Source organism: Chaetura pelagica, unplaced genomic scaffold (genome assembly GCF_000747805.2).
Source record: "Chaetura pelagica isolate M959 unplaced genomic scaffold, ChaPel_1.0 scaffold518, whole genome shotgun sequence".
In the NCBI taxonomy this organism is placed as follows: domain Eukaryota; kingdom Metazoa; phylum Chordata; class Aves; order Apodiformes; family Apodidae; genus Chaetura; species Chaetura pelagica.
The window spans coordinates 286,882-304,188 of NW_009954308.1; the positions used below are offsets into that span (position 1 = coordinate 286,882).

At 41.7% G+C, this 17,307-nt stretch overlaps 1 protein-coding gene across 1 annotated transcript; it reads left to right on the forward strand.

The window, feature by feature from the left end:
• The first annotated feature begins 261 nt into the window (after positions 1-261).
• On the forward strand, positions 262-13,496 carry LOC104394368 (interleukin-2 receptor subunit alpha-like). Its single transcript, XM_010003953.1, has 6 exons — positions 262-322; positions 9,490-9,675; positions 9,893-10,015; positions 10,326-10,565; positions 11,960-12,007; positions 13,453-13,496. Exons 1-6 carry the CDS (start codon positions 262-264, stop codon positions 13,494-13,496), a joined length of 702 nt encoding a protein of 233 aa, XP_010002255.1.
• Positions 13,497-17,307: the final 3,811 nt, after the last annotated feature.

Genomic DNA, 17,307 nt, shown 5'->3' on the forward strand with positions numbered 1-17,307 from the left:
GCTGAGCATGAAGTTTGATTTCCTGGATAAAAGCTACTAATACGTGAACAGAGAGCAGACTCTCTTCTCTCTCGTGGAGTCAGCCAGTGAAATGATGACTTGCCAACAAACAAGAAAAGTCCTTGCCTCACATGCAGGGTGGTACTCCCCACCAGTCTAACCAGGCAGGAGACGGCTCACCAGCTTGGTCAGCACCAGTTCACCACTTCTGAGAATCTTCATCATCCTCAGTGTTGCAGAGAAAAGATGTGAATAAGTCCCATGGAGCACAAGTGCCTTTTGATGTGGCTCTTGTTTGGATCTATCAAGGGAAACAAGTCAGGTAAAAGACTATTTCTGGCTTTTGGGGAGGGAAAGGAGTATTTGCTTTTTTTGTGGTTGCTGCTGTAGGATGTTTGCAACATCCTGACTCCTTTCAGGTTAAGTGTTAAGAGCTTAAGGAATTTGTGATTCTAAGGAAATGAGAGAAATGGGGTTTCTTCCCACAACCCATCAACTGCAGACAACCCAGAGCACTACAGGATATTTTTTTGTCTTGACTAATGTATGTATCCTCTGACCCATTGCTGGCACAGTGGGCAGATCAAAGCAGCCTTGTGCACTTTAGGTAGCTCTTTGAATTTGTTTTTTTTCCATTTTACATGTGACTTTAGGAAATATAAAAATAGACACTGAAATGTCAGCACCTCTGCAGGTAAAAAGGATAGCAAGGCTATTAGTTAAAAGGTGCCATCCAAGTTTACTATGGATACTATGAACACCAAGTATTCTTGCAGCCACACCTCCCAACAAGTAGTGTCTATGAAATGTGAACAGAGGCAGCTAATTCATTCAGCAAAATTTCAGACATTTATAAATGGTGACACTGCTTACTTTGGGCTTCACTGAAAAATGATCTGATGATATATTATCCTATTTGAATGTGAACTGCTGAGTTCAGAGAGGAAAAAAAGTCTTACATTCTCAGTGCCCCATAATTTTGACATTTTCTTCTGTGTCTGCTGATGATGTCCAGGTGGGGAGATGTGAGCAGATAGAGCCTAAGGCAGGTTCTCAGATCAGATGGCACTGGGACTGCCAATACACCAGCTCTAGCAGGGCTGTAGATTGTACCAGGGGCAGAACACCTCGAGGGAAAATTGTGTAGCTTAGAACTGAACTCATTAGTGCAGGCAGTACCTTCACAAATATTTAACTCCCAGGTGATTTTATTCTTGTTGAATTCTTCTTATTTTGCCAGCGAACTCTGTACATTTTCCTTCACAGGTCATTTTGATTGCCCAATGAAGTGCCCATGGCAAGTGTTTCAGTGCTGCCTGCAAGAGCATCACTGAGAGATATTCAGCCAGACATAGATAAATAGGATCAGTTCTGGGATGAGTCAGGTCCCCCATATCAGACTTTCTGTATTACTGTGACAAGTTGTGAGATATCTTGCTGGCAAGTCTCATTTATCAGAAATCTCTCTGTTGGTTTTTTTTTAAATAATGAGGGGTGTTAGAGCAGCCATGTTTAATGCTTTTTGATGTTATTTAATGCTCTAATGAATGTGTAACTGCATAGCATTGTATTCCTCACTGTGTCACTTAGCTCTTCTTGCCTCAGTTTCCTGTATTTCTTCTCAATGTCTCTCCCCATGTTTAAATATATATATGTATTTTATTTTCTCCTTGCAAATGATATGCTAAGGTAGATATATCACCTTTTATCAATTCATTACTTTTACTGTAGAAATGTATTGTGGGTGGCTGTAAGACCTATTGTATTTAACTCCTCAGAAGGATTAAAAAAGAAGGCCTGGGAACAGACATAAGCAAAGAAAAAGGAAAAAGGCTAGGTCAAACTGGTCAAAAATCAACTATGTCTCAGTACATACAGTGCTATCTGTATTACTTTTCCCTAGTCCTTTCAACTCAACCCAGCACTGCAGGTTCAGTTGTGTAAATAAATCCTGCCATAGATGTTTGCACAAGGGTTTTTGGCAAAAATACACAATCAGGAATAAATATAATTAGGGGAAAAAAAAACAATAAAAAGCCTTATTTTTACAGAACAGCTTCACTGGTGGATCTCAAAGCGCCTTGCAAGGGCAAATTCTTCTGATATTTATCTGGGGAAACTCAGGTATGGGATGGTCATTCATTTAGTAAAAATTAAGCTACAGGTTAGTGCTAAATAAGACAAGAAAAATTACTATTTTCTTGTAAAGAGCATCACATTTATCTCGTTTTAACTGCACAGCAGCAATGCCTAGAAGATTAAGGCATGGTTGAAGCTTGAAGGTGAAGGTAAATACAAGGTAAAAGCTGGTCTGTGCTCCTACAGTCTTTGCATCTTGGTATCCATCTTATAGGAAAACACTGAATAGATTTAAAAGTTAAACCTGGAAAGATGTAAAATTCAAAAAAAGGAAGAATTTCATTCAACTGAATCTCATTCACACAAGATGGGTATCACAGCTCAGTCATTTAAATGAGAGGAATTTCTTTCACCATTATACTTGCATATTAGTGTTCACTCCCATGGGTTTGAAATACAGTGCAGAATAAATTAAACTTGTCAAACATATACAAGTATTTCTTGTAAAGTCAGAGAGCAAATACCTTCAGAAACCTTTGAGCTACAGGGACCCCTGGCAGCAAAATGACCAACATAAGCTACAAAAAAAACCCAACCCAAAATAAAATTCTTAAAATTGTGAAAAAAAACTGCTGAAGAAAAGCAGATGTTGTGTACAGAGATCCTGCAGTATCTGCTTCTGTCTTCAGATGAAAAAATATTCTCCCCACCTTATCAGAGATGAGATGTTTTATCCTTCCCTTTTATCACAGCAAACCCTCCACTCTTTACCTACTGGTAGAAAGTTGCTGCCTTTTGACTTTTCTTACTGTTGCCTTCATAGCTGAAGTTGTGCTCTCCATGCTTTCTGCATCAATGTTCATTTCTGTCTCTCCTATTTTTCCTGTTCCATTATTTGTATCTTCAAAATAATCTTTTGGATATGTTCTACCCATGGTTTCCAACTCCTGACCCTGTTCCTGAATCCTGGAACAACCTGATTTACCATGTTTTTCTCCATCTCCCTCAAAGCTTCCCTAAAATTCTTATTTCCAAGGTCCTTCCCTGACTTTCTTCACTCGCCTGCCTGCTCTTCAGCCCTGCCAAGGTAGCAGCACTCTGCCATCTGCTGCTTTTTCTTCATATTCTCCATCTGCAAAGCCCAAGCCCCCAGATAAAGAATATACAGCCCCCTTTTTCGGCAAAATATTTAGTGCATCATAAGGTCAGAAAATTCATCAACGCTAATAAATAATTTCCATCCCACTCTTGAGAGCTTCCAACAAAAATCTTAATGACCATGTCAAGGCTGCAAGTCAAGTGAGATAAGTCCTAAAGCCACATTTAAAATCAAGATTCCAACCATACCTTTTCATTGTTACCCAAGACTGGAACACAACCTCCTCAACCAGTTCAATTATTTTCACCAATTCTCTATTCTCTACTATTCTTATTCTTATTCTCTATTCTTATTCTCTACTGCCTTTCCAACCCAAAAACAGGCAAGGCTGATAAAGCTCCAGTCTAAGAAAAGGATCTTGATTTCTGCTGAGGTTTAAAAAGTAAATTTTCATTCTTAGTACTATTTTTTTTTTCCTTTAGAATAAAATACTGAAGAGGTAGGTGTTATTGAAGTCTCAGATTTAAGCACAAATATAGCCAAGCTTGGTCAAAACCCAAATGTCACAAACCAAAACAAGGCTTCATGTAGGATATTCTCAAAACCAAACACTGTGTCCTGCTACCATGCCCTGAGCAGTGGTTGCCTTTCAAGAGTTTGAGCTCTGTGGCTTTACCACGGAAACAAGAAAGTTATAAACACCCAGAAACAACAAAGTAAGAAAAACAAATGTTCGCCATTCTCCACTTTGCACATTTTCTATGCAGTGCATTGTGCTTATGGTACTTTTCCTTTCTCTTCCTGCCTTAGGAACCACTTTCTCTTTCCTAATGCTCCCTCTTCCAATTCCACGCTGTCAGTCCAAGTCCTCCAATCCTAGCCCAGCCTCTCAGCCAGGACAGGCATAAAATTAGTCTTACTTAATTTCAACCATCTCCACCCTCAGTGTCTCCACTGTGCTGGACACATGGACCCCCATTATAGCCAGATAAGGGTGAGACAGGACACTTTCAAGACACTGTTCATCCACCAAGTTGCAAATAAGGGTGCAATGAGTCATCTCCTGTAAACCTCTTTCTAGTGACTACACAGGGAACTAAAATGTCTGCTTTTTGGCAGCTGGGTGACATTTGCTCCATACCTTAGAACAGGAGTAAATTGGGGCTGAAGGGGGATAGTTGGGCTTAGGGAGAGGAGAGACAGATGTTAAGAAACGTCTGTGTCAGTGGAAGACAAAACAACTTTGCAGGTTGCTTTTCTGGGAACTCACAGCAAAGTGAGCTTCAAAATTATACCAATGCATTAGCTAAACCACAGTAATTATCGGTTTGAGCATATAGAGTGATCTTTCACCACTGTAGACAATAAAAAGAGAGAAACATCTGTAAACATTGCTTGGAGAACTGAAGTTAGGTGTCTGCTGTCTTCTTGAGATGGCTGCCCAGCTCCACTTCTTACAGAAGGAGCTAAGAAGGCAGATTCCTGAGGCTAAATTATGCTTTAGCATGAAAAACCTTAGTCCACTCTCATACCAACTCTAGCCTTGTTGTATATGGAAATTCATTTGGTATTAGAGTCTACTGTCTAGGTCAATGGCAAACAGGTGGTTAGCAGGATTCAACCAAGAGATAAGAGAAGTGCATCTCTCACAAACCTAATTTCTCATGGTCCTACAAAGGGTTCATGGACAGCTCCTGCTGGTTCATACTCCAGTTTATTTTACTTTCCAACAGAGACATCTTCTAGTACAGAAAACTGAGCAGGCATTGAACTGTCAAATACTTAGAATAAGACATGCCCCTTCTCCACTTTTAGGAATATTAAAATCTATCTCCTGCCTATTAAAACCCATCTCCTGCCTCTTAGGACTGTTCTCTCCTTCATTGCCATTTGCATGAAATCTTGCACTTGGTGATTCCATCTTCACTGTATTTCTGTCAATTAAATTGCAGACTCATTGCTACTGAGATGACTTTGTAAGATAATCTCTGGGTAATCTACAGCACAGTGAACAAAAATCTCACAGGCAAAATACCTTAAACTTCAGTTCTGCCCTCCAGCCCCACATCTGGAATCTATTGCCAGCTTACAAATCCACACAGACAATAGATGACATTAATTAGTGGCAAAAGAAGCAAGGAGCACTGTAGCTGGCTTGTTAATGGCCCTTTTGGGAATAAGTTCTGAAGTCAGAAAAGTTTCATTACCGTTTCAGTCCGGGTGCTGGTATCAATTCCTTCCCTCCACTCAAATCACTTTCATCTTCAAGATCGTGCTCTATTTAGAGAATACATCGTTTCAGACAGCACACAAAGCCCCAAGGCTGAATTAGCTTCTCAGGCACATCTAGGGAAATATCTTCATTTTTGGCATGTTTTGGTATCTCTGGGGAGAGGTTCTCTTCATCTCTGAGCTTGGCAGGTGTGTAACTCCCTGGTTTCTTCTACTTCTTCTACCCAGATCTTCAGAACAGCTGGTTTCCTACTGGTTCCATCTCACTGCCTTTGTACTTAGGGGGAAATTGTCCTATTTTTGCACCTTGCCTTCTTAGCTTGACATCAGAATAACGTCAGAACTAGTGACGCGTGGTCACATGACAGAGGAAATTCTGAGTTTAGGTTATCATGGCATGACTCACTGTAGGTGTTTATATAAGATTAAAAATACCTGTTAGAAACTTTCCCCTGTCACTTCTTCTGGATAAGAGGTGCTCTGATGCCATGTCTTAACACTGCTCTGCCAACTCAGACATGGAGAAGAAATAGGCAGGAAAGGTTCAGAAATCCTAATACTTCCAGCACGCCTACTGTGAGCAGTTTTGTGTTGGGTCAATAATGTATTTGAATGGGAATCCTCAAAGAAGAAACCCAAGCACTGAAAGAACTGAACATTCAGAGGGGTTGGAACTAGATAATCTTTAAGGTCCTTTCCAACCCAAACCATTCTAAGATTCTATGAGTCTATGAATCCCGCCTATCTTGTGGCTGAGATTACAAGGATTGGCTTGCAGGTCTCAAAAATCTTATCAAACTTAATTTTGGGAGCACACCAGAAGGTGCAGGAATTATTTTTTATGTTTCACAGATGCCTGTAAACTGAATTCACAAGTTTTGTTCTAATTCCAAGGGCACATCTCCATCTACTATATGATAATGTATGAAGCAAGTACCAAATTTTCCAGAAAGGTTGTAGGCACCAAAAATCCACTAATATGGGGAAAAATGCAGATTCCTAGCTGCTTTGGGAGAGATGGATTCTAGTAATTCCTCAACCCATTTAGCAGTGCTAAATCTCATGAATATAACTACACCAACCTTTCTGTTTTGCCCATTTTCAATACATCATGTTTGTGCCTCTAAGTGTAAAGAAATGGAATCACAGGGCACGGCTGGAGTACAGCAAATGAGAGTGGTGGTGGAGGGGCTGATGAAGCTTGTGAATGAAGGAAAGGAAGGACACAGGACATTGGAATGGAAAGAGAAGGAAATAGAGACACACAGCACCTTGTCATGGGAACAGAAAAGTGGAGGATGTGGGAAGGAGGCAATCAAAACCCCAAGAGGAGAAGGTGATGTGTCTGCAGTCTTGTAAAGTAATACTAGCAGGAGTATAGCCCTGGAGTAGCAGTGGAGGGATGCAGAATCCAGAGGAAAGCTGGGCTGTGTAAAACTGGGCCAGCAGAGGGTACTGGGTTACACCTGGATCTGCTGGCCTCTTACAAGATTTACACTTTCCTATCACACCAACTCAAACAAATTGACAGACTAATCCCCAATCAGGTGCAAAAAAGCAAAGTTAATCTCCCCTAAAAATCTAGCCAAGGAGTAAATGTACACTGCCATTCCCTAGTTTCCTGGCTCCTTCCTATCCCCTCAATCCTTTATCACCCAGAGAGCAGGGATGCTGATTTTAGGAGCAAACCATACATTTCCTTGGGCACAAGGACTGAATGAACTTCTAGGGATGAGTCACTCCAGAGGTCATTCTGTGTAGGCAGTATGATCCAGACCTCATGGGTATTACTTGCTGCCACTCCTGTGCACCGGTTCTGCACAATCCTCTGACCTGTGGAAGTTTTGAAGAACCAGAACTTCATTCCATCACCAATTAAAGCAACAGTTGTCCTTTGTGATGAGTAGGCTAAAAGCTGTGAAGAAACAAAAGAATGGCAGGTTTGAGTGCCTCATGCTGAGATTCAGATCTGCAGTCTGCTTCAAAGAGGCTTTTGAAGTCTCAAGGGAAACATGCTTCTAGCTTTCAGGGAAAGTGAGAGTACATGATCTCAACTTGCTGCTAATCTGATAAGTCTTTAATTTTAATCACCCTGACAGTCTGTGGTAAACCATGTGGTTAACTATTTCGGGTACAGTCACTTCTCTTGAAGCCACAGCCTGATGTAGTTTACAAGGAGAACCCTTTGATAACACCAAGACACAAGGGGATTAAAACATCCCTTACACAGCTTAGCTGTTAAGCTGCTCAGAGAACTTTCCATTGTTGCCTTCCTCAAACTTGGGGACTTTTACTAAGTGGCAAGATAATGAAAAGTAGAAAGGGGAGAAAATATCAAAGCAAGAAAATGATGGGTGGCTCTGAAAGAAAAGAGCATTGCAGGGTGGGTTTGGGAGTCACTGATAGGGTTGCTGTTGGCAAGACATGGCTTTGTTTCAAGGAGAAGGCATTTTGGGAGTAAAGGGCAGATGCCAAATGATGAACAACTGTCAGGGATTCAAAATGCTTTCACAGTCATTCTTATTGGTTGCTCAAGCTGCATTAATTATGGCTGCAGAAAATGTGAAGACAAAGACAAAGACTAAGAAATTTTACTCATAATTGCAGTTACTATTATACATAAGCATAAAGGGACACAAATCATGTACCCAAAGGTCCCAAATGCCAGCCCTGATGCAACCAACCTGTTTTGTATTTGATTTTCCCAGCCTTTAATCCTTAAATATACATTAAGTAGTGCCTTAAACAACTTATGGTTCTCCAGCTCAGCTTCAGGGAGCTTTTCAAGTGCACTGAAATGATCTAACTTAATTAATTCTGACTGATTGAGAAGTATAATTAGATATGATTTGCTGAGGACATAGCACTTCACGTCCTTGTTTTGGGACAAGTTATATTTAGGTTAGCAAACTTTTTTTCACAGTAAGTTGGTCTTTGCTGTGCTCAGGCAGAACTGAGAGTCTATTCCCCTTTCCAGTGTTTGCTTATAGGTGATTGCCACTTTTAATGGCTGATTTTTATTTATTATGCCTCAGTGGTGCAGGCAGCAGTTCTATGATATGATTTTATACAGCTTAATGTAAGAAGCAATGGTACTGCAGAACATCCTTTCTCCTCTAGAAGAATGAGAAGGGAGTAAAATCATCCCCTCCTAACTAAAACAGCCTGAACAAATACAGGCTTCATGTCACTTTGTGGAGACATTCCCAAGGAATTTTGCTGTATCCTGAATAAATCTACATTTAGAAAATCAAAGGCAACAACTAACTCCAATATGAAGAAGGCTTTGGAGGGCTTTTCTAAAACTAAAATTAAAAATGTTCACTTTTTTTTTTTTTTCCACAAGACAGAAACACAGAATCACAGAATCTTAGGGGTTGGAAGGGACCTGGAAAGATCATTCAGTCCAACCCCCCTGCCAGAGTAGAATCACCCAGAGCACATCACACAGGAACGTGCCCAGGCAGGTTTTGAATGTCTCCAGAGAAGGAGACTCCACAGCCTCTCTGGGCAGCCTGTCCCAGGGCTCTGTCACTCTCACAGGAAAGAAGTTCTTCCAGATTCACAGATTCACATGGAACCTCCTGTGTTCCAGTTTGCACCCATTGCCTCTTGTCCTATCACTGGACATCACTGCACAAAGCCTGGCTCTGTCCTTCTGACACTGCCCTGAGCATATTTCTAAACATTGATGAGGTCACCCCTCAGTCCCCTCTTCTCCAAGACCAACAGACCCAGCTCCCTCAGCCTTTCCTCATCAGGGAGATGTTCCACTCCATCATCTTTGTGGCTCTGCCCTGGACTCTTTCAAGCAGTTCCCTGTCCTTCTGGAACTGAGGGGCCCACACTCAGAGCCTCTCCTTAGCTTAGAGATACGCAAAGGAACAAAGCTTTGCTACACTCATGATCCCTTGATGACATCCAGGTTAATCCCTCAGTGACTGGGAGCAGGATTAGGTTCCAGATACTTCACTGAGCTCTGTGCATGATTTTGTAGTGGTAAGACAGAAAGATGGGGGGGTCCTTGGTGAATAAGGTAGATGCACAGGCTGTCCTGACCTTCAGGCTTCTGTTTGCAGAAGAATGCCCAGCTCTTCCAAGGACTGACTTTGTGGATGTTGTTGCTGAATCGTATCCACTGGACACTAAACTCTATTATGACTGTGATGAAGGCTATGACAGGAGAAGAGGCCAGTACTTGGGAATTCGATGTCGGCACTCAGAGGGGGGTGCCTATTGGGAATACAAGGAATTTGAATGCATTGGTGAGTGATTATTGTCCTTTTGATACATTTGTAGAGATATTTTTCCAATGAGTTACTCAGCGTAAGGCACATCCGGGCACTACTCTCACAAACCATCTTTTGCTCTTTGAAAATTAGAACTTGCAACAGTTCTATCCTGCCTCTCAAAGTCTGGGTGTTCTGCCTTTGCCCTGCTATTCATTCTGCTCTAATTCAGCAAATAAAACTTCTCCCACAGAAAAGAAAACTTTTTTGTCAATGGCTCCCACGAGGAAGTCAGATGTTACACAGAAGCCAGAAAGAAAAAGACAGAGTCCTGCACCCCAGAAGCAAGGAAACATTTCAGAGTTTGGCCAGAAAGGTAAATAAGAGCACAGTCACACGTTAACACTTTTTCCAGTTGATTTCCACAGAAGCAGTGTAAGAACAATGAGTAATTTTTAATTCTTTCAGTGGTCAGAGAGAAAAAACCCCAATTGCTATAGTATCTTGACTGAACAAGGGATATGGTGTAAGAGAATGTGTTGTTTTTATCCTAACAGAGAATGAGGAAAGCTTGGTGTATCCTGCTTACTTGTGTTTTATAAGAATGTAAATCATGTTGTTTCAATTAAAAAAGCAGTAGGTAAAATCTCTCTTCTCTAACCATGTGCTGCCTTGTGATCCCTCAGATTTTTGTGGTCCTCCCAAGGCTTTTCCCCATGCCTCATTAAGCCAGAAAAAACATTATTATTATGTGGGGCAAGTACTACATTTCAAATGCTGGAGTGGTTATGAGAAGCGATGCCCCACCTCTGGCACCTTCATGTGTAAGAGGGTGAATGGCAAAATCATCTGGACCCCCCCTGACATACAATGCACCAATGACAGCAGCTGCAGCAATGAGTGGCAGTCACAGACTACTGAGCCAGGTAAGATGGTTGCTTTAGCATTACATCAGTGTCATGACCTCCTCATGCAGCACCCAGAGCCCCCCAACTCAGCACAGCAATCCTAAGGAACAATCTGCCTGGGGTTCAGGATGGAGAGATCAGAGTCCTCAGGGCTCTGACACTGATGGAGATGTCATCTCTGACTGGTGGAGATGACATCTCTGGGGAGGACATTGCTGCATCCTACTTTGTCTTGGGTGTCCTTTCATACTAACTGCAAAATTGCAGGAGCTTGTGAGCAGATAAAGCCACGCTTGTCACATACTGAGATGAAAAAAAGAGAGTAAGTCTTTCTCCTTCCTCCTGTCAGGTATAGGTCACCTATTAGCACTTCACTTTAAGGTACTCCAGAAGGTATATCTAAGCATCCTTCCTGATGCTCAGGGTTTAGAATACAAAGCTTAGCTACTCTGTAGCTAAACCTGAGTAATGTGGCTTCATTCTTAATTTAACACCCAGGTTGTTGTTTTGACCAAAGAGACAGCAAAAAAACCAACCAACATTGCATTGTCATCTTTAAAGACCCAGATGCAGCAGGACATGCACCACTGAGTTTCACTGCTCAGGGAGCCAGCAGGGCTCTCAAATGAGACTACAGAACCTCTTTTTCTTGCTCTTATGCCTTTAGATGCTTTAATGCAAAAAAAACCCAACCACCCAACCAAAAACCTTCATGACCTCTGTCCCTCTCAAATTACCCACCTGTTTGGAAGGCACCTCTCCCAGTTCTACAATGTATGAGTTCAGGATGCAGAGATAAACCAGAGCCCCTTTCCCAAGTATCTGTGGTAGCACTGAGGCTCTTGGGCTGTCTCAGTGCCAGGCAGAACTACTGTAGGTGGAAGGACCCGGTCCCCAGGTGTTTGTTACCCTTCCAGCCACCACGGAGGTGGGGGGATGCTGTGGGCAGACTTTTACAGAGGTCCTGTTGGAAGCCATGTTTCCAAATCCTGGTTTAGCACTGGGACAGTCACCCTTCCCAATTAGAACAAGATAAAGACCTTAGCTGGATCCCTTGACATGGAAGATACAGTTATAGAATCACAGAATCATTCTGGTTGGAAAAGACCTTTAAGATCATCAAGTCTGACCACTAACCTAACTCTAAGATATCCAGAGCTTAAACCGTGTTCCTAAGCACCACATCTACATGTTCACTTCATACCTTCCATTAACAGATGTTAGATCAGCACATACATTGCTATCCAGTCTGGAAATACCTATTGATGGCCAGGAAACAATATGGCAACCATTAAGTCAGCTGTGCAGAGGGAGAGCTGTCAGACCCAGCCTGACTCTGTCCTTGTCACTGCTTTGACACATCACCAGAAGAGCAATTTGATACGAAATAAAAGATTTCTCTCCCTTTGTAGGTTCAACTCATCCATCCTTTACCTCATCTGTGACACTGCCAGTGACAGGTATGCCATTTTCTTAACTGGACTCAGACTTCACCCCATCCCCAGAGCAGTTACTTTCAATTTGCTGTACTACTGGAGAGATCCATCTCTTATAAAAGCTAATAAATATATCTCATAATACATCTCTATCCAAATGCTGGGTGTGTTGACAGTAAAGAAAGTGTAAATAGAGACCATTTCAGCTGTTTATAGACTTCTTTTGTGTTTTCAAAGATTTATAAGGGATGTGAAAGAAAATAGACCAAACAAAATTTAGTTTTTAAATTAAGAAATTTTCATATTCTTTCTCTGAGACATTCTGTGAATTCAGTGAGTAACATCAACTGGAAAAAAAATAAAAATGTAAATATTTAAGTGATGTGTCTCACATTTTCAAAGGAGTAAAAAAAAAGGATGGGCAAATAAAATATTTTCTCACAGTTATATTGATGCATTTATATCAGTCTGAAGATATTTTCTTTCCCCCCTCCCTATCTTCCATTCAGCCATTAGCTGCTAAAATAGAAATTGTCTCTTACTATGCATATGTTCAAGACTTTGTACAAGGGCTTTTGATTCCAGTTGGAGGCTGCTGAAAACTGGAGTGGACATTATAATAAGGAGTAATGGAGTGAAATAAAGAAAGGGAGGGAGGAGTGTTGCAAATCATGCCAGAGACCACAGCATCAGTAGCCCCTGGTTATTCAGCCACAGCTGCTCACTAGTTGCCCATGTCCTCTCTGACTGGGTCCTGTTTGTCCCAGGAGGAAAGCAATGGGGCAGTATGGAGGAACTCTTGCCTCTGGGCATAGGGGCAACATGACCCCCTATCTCAGGATTTGCCTGTTTCTCCCATAGAGAGAAATGGCAAGAATTCCCCTTCTGCCCTAGTGAGGTCACAGCTGGAATACTACACCCAGTTCTGGGCTCCCCAGTTCAAGAGAGACAGGGAACTGCTGGAGAGAGTCCAGAGGAGGGTGATGAAGATGACTGAGGGATTGGAGCATCTCCCTTTTGAGGAAAGGCTGAGAGAGCTGGGGCTGTTCAGCCTGGAGATGAGAAGGCTGGGGGGAGACCTTATCAATGTATACTAGTATCTAAAAGGTGGGTGCAAGGAAGATGGACCTAGCCTCTTTTCAGTAGTTCCCAGTGTCAGAATGAGGGATAACAGGCACAAGCTGGAACACAGGAACTTTCATTTAAATATGAGGAAAAACTTCTTTAAAGTGAGGGTTGCAGAGCCCTGGGACAGGCTGCCCAGGAAGGCTGTGGAGTCCCCTTCTCTGGAGACATTCAAACCCCACCTGGATGCAGTCCTTTGTAATGTGCTGTAGGTGATCCTACGTCAGTGGGAGAGTTGGACTAGATGATCTCTAGAGGTCTCTTCCAACTCTAACAACCCTGTGATTCTGTGATAATTACAGAGAAAACTGAGTGGTAACTGTGATGATTTTCTCTTTCAACAGCCATCTTTTTTGTTCTGCTTATCAATCCTGCTGTCTTTGGATGACTCACCAAACAGAGAATATGGATGGCACCAGGAAAATGTGAACCCTTAAAAAATTGAAAAAAATAACAATAATAAATTCCTAGCAATGGAAGAGCTCATTCAGATCAGCCATCTCACTATTGCACTCCTTAGATTTCTGAATACCTTCTTTGGTATTAAATGAATGACGCTGGATTTTGGGATGTCTGGTTCAGCTATGAAATCCTGGCAGCAGAAAAGGAAGACTCAGAGCTTTTAAAATCAAAAAACACATTTTGTCCCAGCCATTGTGGAACTGAGAATGACAGTTCAAGTAACAAGTAGAAAATTAATCCCATGAGGAAATTAAGGTTAATTATGCAAATATGTTGGTTTCAAATAGATGACACAGTCAATCCTGTTCTCTCTCTCACTAACCTGGTGAAGTCTAGTGAAGCATCTGCTACCACGGCCAAGTAATTAATCATCCTTCATTCCCCTGATTCCTCAGTTGTGTCATGACAACTTCAGATTTATTTTAGTCTGGCCTCCTCACTGTTCCTCTTACTACACTGAGATACACAAAGACTGTTCCTGTTCACACACTCCCCAGCCCAGTTAATCCAAGGTGTCCTTATTTGACACTTGGGAGTTCTGCTTTTCTCCTCCTGCTTTGCTAAATCTCATACCCACTTCCCTTCATGTTCCTTCCTGATTCCTGACGGGCTCTGCTTCTTTGCCAAGTGGGGATTTTCCTGAAAAAGAGAATGTGGTGAAAGCACATCAGCAGGGGTTTTTTTTTGTGTATGTGCGTGTGTGAGTTCATGATAGGGCAAAGCCATATAACGTACAGACAATGCTTTGAAACATGTTTTAGTGAAGATGGTCAAGCAGAGTGCAGATATTCTGGGCCATTGTGAGATTTCTGAGAATATGATAAGTAAAAAAGTGTCAAGGATGATCTATATGTCACTGGCTCTCTGGTGGAAAAAGTAATGAAATAGCTGATATCAAATGAAATAGTTATTGAGATACTAAGTGGTGTCATCTGCAGAAAGTACTTTGTGGTTTCTTATAGTAAATGTAGAAGCCATAGAAAACCTGTCACTTCTCAGCTGTTGTAAAGTCTTTTTCCTGCTGTTGAGAAGATGTCTCAGGGAATTGCATTGCTCAGATCCAAGTCCATGGAATTGCCACAGAAGAAACCAGATCGTATCAGCAAGTCCAAGATCAGCAGTGGAAATGAGGACGAAGCCTGGAGTCTCAAGTCCAACATGTGAAGGAGGCAGAAAACATTACAACTCAATTTCTGTGGGGACAGAGTGACTGACTTTCCACTGACAGAGTATGGATGGAGAGAGTGCATCTCATCATGGACAGATGGAGAAAGAAACTGCTTCTCTTCCTCCTACCATGTAGCAGATGCATTGCTGATACAACTGCAGCCTCTCCCAGGTGACCATGCCTACGTATGTACTGCTCACCTAGGCATGTTAGATGATGAGACTCTCATTACAGCCCACACATCACCTTTCCCACAAAAGACAGATGCTGGGCCTCTGAAGTCCTCCCATCCCTTCCCACCCAGACAGGTCAAACCCAGCCACACTTTTCTCCTCCTCACTCGGTTCCTTTTGGAAAAAAAGAAATTAAGCCCATTTACCCTCTGCACATAAGCAGAAAATGTTACTGGACTCCCTCCTGGTTCAGGATACACATACATTCATTGTCACTCTCCTTTTCCCAATTCTTTTGGACTAGCCCCTTCCACAACAGTTACAACATTACTCCTGCAGTTCAGAGGATTATGCAGATGGTGGCAGCTGATTAATTTGACAGCTCCTTTCATAGCTACAGAGCACCAGAGAACTGAATGCAAAGGCATTTTTAGAACAGACTCAAGCTTACACTGTACCTGTCATCTGCTTATGTTACTAGGAATTTGTGGAGCTTGAATATTCTTCTGCCACAATTTAGCCTTATTCAACCTGGTAGAATGGGATTCATCTCACAAAATGCAGGCATCTGTGGCTGACAATTGGAAGGAATAAGTCCCTTTAGAGAGTAGTCCATCTTACTTTATTGCCTATATATATGTACGTATGGGCACATTTATTTGCTTATGCCACATATACGTGTGTGTATATATATATATGTGTATATACAGGCAAAATAACTCATGGTCTAATGGCACCTATTTCTCTGCATTGACTGTAAATGATGCTCAGACCAACCAGATTAGCTATAGATCCTTACATGGCATATATCAAAAGCAGAATGGAATTAAATCCTTCCTCAGAATTCAGGAGGCATAAGATCTTAGTGTAGTTTTCTATTTTTGTGATAGAGTGTATATATCACTGATTTACTGGCTTGTATTCCTCTTGAGTTATTCTCACTCCATAGCCTTGATACTTACACTTCCCATGGCTTTTTTAATTCCTGTTGGAATAGGACTTACTCGTACTACCTACCTTTATAAAGATGGATGTGTAATGCTTTATGACATGTTGTTATATGGTATGGGAGCAAATGACAATCTGTATTTACACACTAGATGACACATTTTCACACCTGTTGGTTGCTCTGAAAGCTGCAAGCAGTTCTACCAAGCTCTTCTGCTTCATTTGGTTGATGCAGGTTACTTATTGCAAGCATCCCTCTGCTGAGAGCTGTGGTTAGGCTGGCATGGCTTGTCCTGCTCAGGGAATTTCACTGGGGAAGGCTAATATTTTATTTGCTCCTAGCATGCACATTTTTATGCAGATAGCAAGAGCAGAGTTGTGGTTTTTTGTCCTTTCCCTAGCCAACTTGGTTCTTTCTCCATATTTTGTCTTTGTTTCTTGGAAATCAAGAGAGACACACTGCAGGTAAGGGGCTTGTAAGCAACAGTGGGTTACAGGCTGGGCAAGTCTCATGGGATTTAATTGTCCTACCTACTAATGTCTACATAGAGAGTCTGAACCCAGGTCATGTCCAGCAAGTGAGTTGTATTTGTCCTTTATCAGGAAGTTATAACTCTCAGTTGAGCCACACTTTACCTCTTGGTAGGGCTTGTTGACCCTTTGGGGAAATGTTTGTATCTGAGGCTTGGTCCTTCAATACAACATGCAGAGCAAGTGGAAACCAGCAGGATTCATCCTGGGAGCAAAACACCATCACTGGAAGAAGCTGTGGCCACAGGGACCCCATCACTGTTGTGTTTTCTTCATGACCACCCTCACCTGTCTTACATGAGATGTGGTGGTTGGTATTTTTATTTTGTGGACTTTGATTTTCTCAGCATGGAACAACTAATAAACTATATATAAAAAATATGTTCTGAATGTTTGAAAGGCAGCTTGTGCTGTTGATCTAAACTTTGAAAAATACAAGATTTCTTCTCTGTTATCTTCTCATTTTAACCAAAAGTTTGACAAACTTAGCAACATACCTCACAGAGGCTTATTGTACAGACCTGTGCTAAAGCTCACATTGCACATGTACTATCACAACCTTCAAAATGCAGGAGAAGACTAAAAATTGGGTAAGAGGATCCCTGGTAATGATGTCTCCAAAACAGATAATGGAACTGATGAATAGATTTGTACAACCTAAGGGCAGTAGATCTCCCTTAACCCTAACCCCTCCCCAGGGGTGGAAATACACATGCTCCTGTACCATGGCCAGGAACCCAAGTATGAGAAAACCTGTTTTTCCAGGAGTCTGCAGTGTAAGGGTCAGTTTGCACACTTGAATACATCATCATTTATGACTTCATCAAAGAGTCTCCATCTGAGCTCATCCCATCACATTGGAGATAAAAGGAGTCTAGAAAGACTCATCCATCAAATGCAGGTGTCCACTCAAGTTG

Bases quoted from the DNA above. Each gene is read 5' to 3' on its own strand.
- LOC104394368 (XM_010003953.1), top strand. From the start codon at position 262: ATGGAGCACAAGTGCCTTTTGATGTGGCTCTTGTTTGGATCTATCAAG. The intron at 323-9,489 runs GTAAAAGACTAT...TTCTGTTTGCAG, and splicing joins TATCAAGGGAAACAAGTCAG to AAGAATGCCCAGCTCTTCCA. The intron at 10,566-11,959 runs GTAAGATGGTTG...CTCCCTTTGTAG, and splicing joins GTCACAGACTACTGAGCCAG to GTTCAACTCATCCATCCTTT.